The sequence below is a fragment of the Tetrao urogallus genome, assembly GCF_951394365.1.
Source record: "Tetrao urogallus genome assembly, chromosome: 8".
NCBI lineage: Eukaryota > Metazoa > Chordata > Aves > Galliformes > Phasianidae > Tetrao > Tetrao urogallus.
The window spans coordinates 20,905,426-20,909,444 of NC_136821.1; the positions used below are offsets into that span (position 1 = coordinate 20,905,426).

A 4,019-nucleotide genomic window follows, 5' to 3' on the forward strand; every position below is an offset into this window, starting at 1 on the left:
CAGCTCCCCGGCCCCTCCGCGTCCCCCCCAGCGGCTGCTCCGTTCCCGGGGCTGCCCCATGGACTAGCTGGGGCGGGGGGGGGGGGGGGGGGGTTATGCTCCCTGCCCCTTTGGTCGGTGGTTAATAGAACCCCGGGGGGAACTCCTCCCCTCGGCGAGAGGAGGAGAAACCAGGAAGAGGCTCTGAAATAGTTGGGAGGAGGCTTAAATAAGCCGGGGGGGGGGGGGGATGGGGGGGGGGGAGAGGGAGAGAGAGAGAGAGATGGGGGGGAAGAAAAAAGAAAAAAGAAAAAAAAAAAGAAAGAAAGGAAGGAAGGAAGGCAGAAAGGAAGAAAGAAAGGGTAGAGAATGGGGACGCAGGGTGGTTTCGAGGTGCACTTGCTGTGAGGATGGTGCCACCGCAGCCATAGCAAAGCAGCTGTTTCCAAACGGCATCCCCAGTTCAGGCAGCTGCGAGATGGAGCCCGGCGAGCAAAGCGGTGCTCATCGCTCGGGTGAACGCAGCAGCCCCAAATCCGCCCTCCGCAACGCCTGGATGTGTCGCACCCCACCATTATCTGCCCTTATGTCGCCTGTTCCACATAGTGGAAGGAGAAGAGGTTGACCGAGGGACAGCAGCGAGGAGCTGGGTCAGGCACAATTCGTGAACTTTTGTACTCTAGTGTGCTGCTGTCGGCAAAGTAAAAATAATGAAAGTTGGTGATGCGTTTGCAAATGATTTGGGATGACCTCTCGCCCTGCCCTTCACCATAAACGCTACGCGGGAGAACCTGGGAGGGTGCGCGCTGCGGCTCTCGCGGGATGATGTTGCGCATAGAGCAGCAGAATGGCACCAAGGTAAACGTGGCAGCCCCCCGTTCCCCGGACCCGCTCACCCCAGCTCTACTCTCGTCTTTTTCACCCATCGCTGTCTCTGCTGTCGCCTATTTCACTTCTGTTTCGATTTATTTTCTTCTTCTTTTTTTTTTTTTTTTTTTTTTTTTTTTTTCCCTCGAGTGGGAAAATTCTAACTAGATAGAATGCCTTCAGATTCGTATCAGGACAAATAGGTGTACCCTTTATTTCCTGTAAGGTTTTAACTAGTAACATTCTAAATAGCGATTTTTTACTGGGAATGTCCGTTTTCTGTAGCAAGGTCGAAAACGGCGAGCACTAAAGCCGTCAGCAGGTCTTGTGAGGATGTGGTAGCTGAAATTCGTCACCATCAGTTGGTGCAGAGTCGTAAAGCTTCATTTCGTCAATAATAACAGCCGTGAATCCTTCCCGTATTCCCACCTTCCTGCAAAGCCGTGTTTCTGAGCTCGGTCCCCACCGAGTAGTTGGCATTCCTCAGAAGACAGTAAGGAGTAAGGATTGCAGGGAGCTGCTGTAGGGTAGGTGAAAACAGAACGTTATTACGTTGTCTATATATACCCTGTAGAACCGAATTTGTGTGATATTCATATAGTCACAGATTCGATTCTAGGGGAATATATGGTCGATGCAAAAACTTCACCTTTCTGCAGACGGCCAGGGGTTTGGGCACTGACGGAACCAAAAGACGTGTGCGTGTTGAACACGGAGAAATCCCCAAAGTTTTGCCGCCTCTCTCCCATTTAAGCAGATTTTAGAACGTCTCTGAGAATTCCCCTGGTCGTTCAGCCCTACCTCCCGCTGGCAGACTGTGGATTTAAACGAGTAATCTCAGGAGATCTAAAAAATATTGCGGGAAAAAAAAAAAAAAAAAAAAGAAAGAAAAGAAAAAAAAAGGAAAGAAAAAAAGAAGTCTGCCAATCAGTGAGCGAATCTTTAACAAAAGCCCCATAAATTAGCCCGATGTGCTGGGCGCTGCCAGAATTTCCCTGTCGTGTGTCCAAATCTCACCCAAATATTTACGACAGCGGCGAAAGCAGCGCTCGACTCACTGGGACGTATTTCCTTGCGCTCCAGGAAGGATGTTGATGAGCGAGGATTGAATTTCTCTCTTTAAACCCGTGATGTTTGTAACCCAATTAGAAGCCGTCTCAGTGCAATTGGCTGAACTTTGGTGGCCGAAAGTGGACAGTTTCTCGTTATCTGGATGCTTTCGTACGCACACGCACAGATTTTGTATGTGAGTGTGCGAGCGAGCGTGTGTGCCCACGTGTGCACACGTATGTGTTGAGGTCGAAAAGTGAATGAGAAGTTACTGATTGCCTAATTTTATTCAGCAGAACGAAATTCTGGTAACTTTTGGATGACCTCTGCGAGACAAAGACAGGACAGGTCTATTGTACATCATATTGCCCTCTTCTTTGATGTCTTTTCTTTTCCTCGCCTCCTTATCGGTTCCCTCCCTTCAAGTCCCGCTCCGACTCCTCGCTCCGCATCTCTCTCGAGGTTTTATTCGTACCGGAGCCCGGCGGCCATCCCGCCCGGCGGATGGGGCGGGGGGGCTAGTGGGGGGGAGGTGAGGGCTCTGCTCAGACAAAGGCTGCCCGCACCTGGGGGCAGGGAGGCGGCCGCACGCGGGGAATGGCCCCAAAACTCCGGGATCGGCCCCGGAGGGCGAACCCCGGCGCGGAGGGGTCACTCAGCTCTGCGTATATTATTTAGTTAAATTCGTGGAAATTCTGAGGCGCACACAAATCCGGTGATCGGCTCCCCGCCTCCCCATTGGCCGGGCCGGTCACATGCACGCCTAACTTTATTCAGTTGACAGCAAGTAGGAGGGCTCTATGGAAGGAGAAAAAAAGACAACACGAGAAAAATTAGTATTTTCTACCTTCCGAAATTAATGGCCATGAGTTCGTATATGGTGAACTCTAAGTATGTGGATCCCAAATTTCCTCCTTGCGAGGAATATTTGCAGAGCAGCTACCTAGGCGAACAGGGGGCCGAGTATTACGGGGCCTCGCAGGGCTCCGATTTCCAGCACCAGGGGCTCTACCCACGGTCAAACTACAGCGAGCAGCCCTTTGGCTGCGCCGGTGCCCAGGGCTCCGCCGTGCAGCCGCGGGGTCACGGACAGGAGCAGTCCGCCCCTCCGAGCCACTTCCCCGGCCAAGCCGAGCATTGTCCTCCGCCTCCAATGTCCAACTCCCGAGCCTGCGGCCAGCAGCCAGCCCTCAAAGCCCCCCACGGGTCAGCAGTTAAGCAGCCAGCAGTAGTTTATCCCTGGATGAAGAAAGTCCATGTTAACTCGGGTAAGGATCCTCTTCTTACTTTGCTCTTCTACCCCGCTCCCGCGTGTGTCCTCAGGGATGCTCGCTCGAGCCCTGGCGAGGCTTTAAGGCGAGGCGGCCAATTACACTCGTCATAAATTTTTATTGCCGAGGAAATAGGCCGTCGGCGTGCGGGGCTCTTCCGCGCAGGAGCCGCGGTAGCAGCCGGCCCCGCGGAACGGCCGCGCCGGGCACCGCCGGAGCGCCGCTGGGGCCGCGTGGGAAGGCGAGGCGGAAAGTCCCCCTTCGGTCTGTAAAGTTCTCCGTGTTTCTTTCCCAGTGAACCCCAATTACAGCGGAGGGGAACCTAAGCGCTCCCGAACAGCTTACACCAGGCAGCAAGTCCTAGAACTGGAAAAAGAATTTCATTTTAACAGGTACCTGACCCGGCGCCGCCGTATCGAGATAGCGCACACTTTGTGTCTCTCTGAGCGCCAGATCAAGATCTGGTTTCAGAACAGAAGAATGAAGTGGAAAAAAGACCACAAACTGCCCAACACTAAGGGCAGGTCTTCCTCCTCCGGTTCTAACCCCCACTTACAGACTGTTCCCAAGGACCATCAGACTGACTTGACAACTTTATAGAAGAGGTGACATTTTCCATTTCATCCTTCGATTCTGACCAGTACTGTACATAAGTGACACTATCCAAGCAGAACCTGCGTGTAGCAGCCAAGGAGTCGAGAAACTGCCATCTTTCCATAAGGTACTGTGGTACAAAGGAGACTAAATGACGCTACTTCGGACTTTTATTTTATTTGCCTCTCGCTAGCACAGAAAGAAAGAAAGAAAAAAAAAGCATCATACAGGCAGTAGGAATTGGGAAAATATTAAACG

At 52.4% G+C, this 4,019-nt stretch overlaps 1 protein-coding gene across 1 annotated transcript; it reads left to right on the top strand.

Annotated features, from left to right (window-relative positions):
• Window positions 1-2,755: 2,755 nt before the first annotated feature.
• On the top strand, window positions 2,756-3,767 carry HOXD4 (homeobox D4; the record flags this gene model as incomplete). Its single annotated transcript, XM_079538741.1, has 2 exons — window positions 2,756-3,164; window positions 3,463-3,767. 2 exons carry the CDS (start codon window positions 2,756-2,758, stop codon window positions 3,765-3,767), a joined length of 714 nt encoding a protein of 237 aa, XP_079394867.1.
• Window positions 3,768-4,019: the final 252 nt, after the last annotated feature.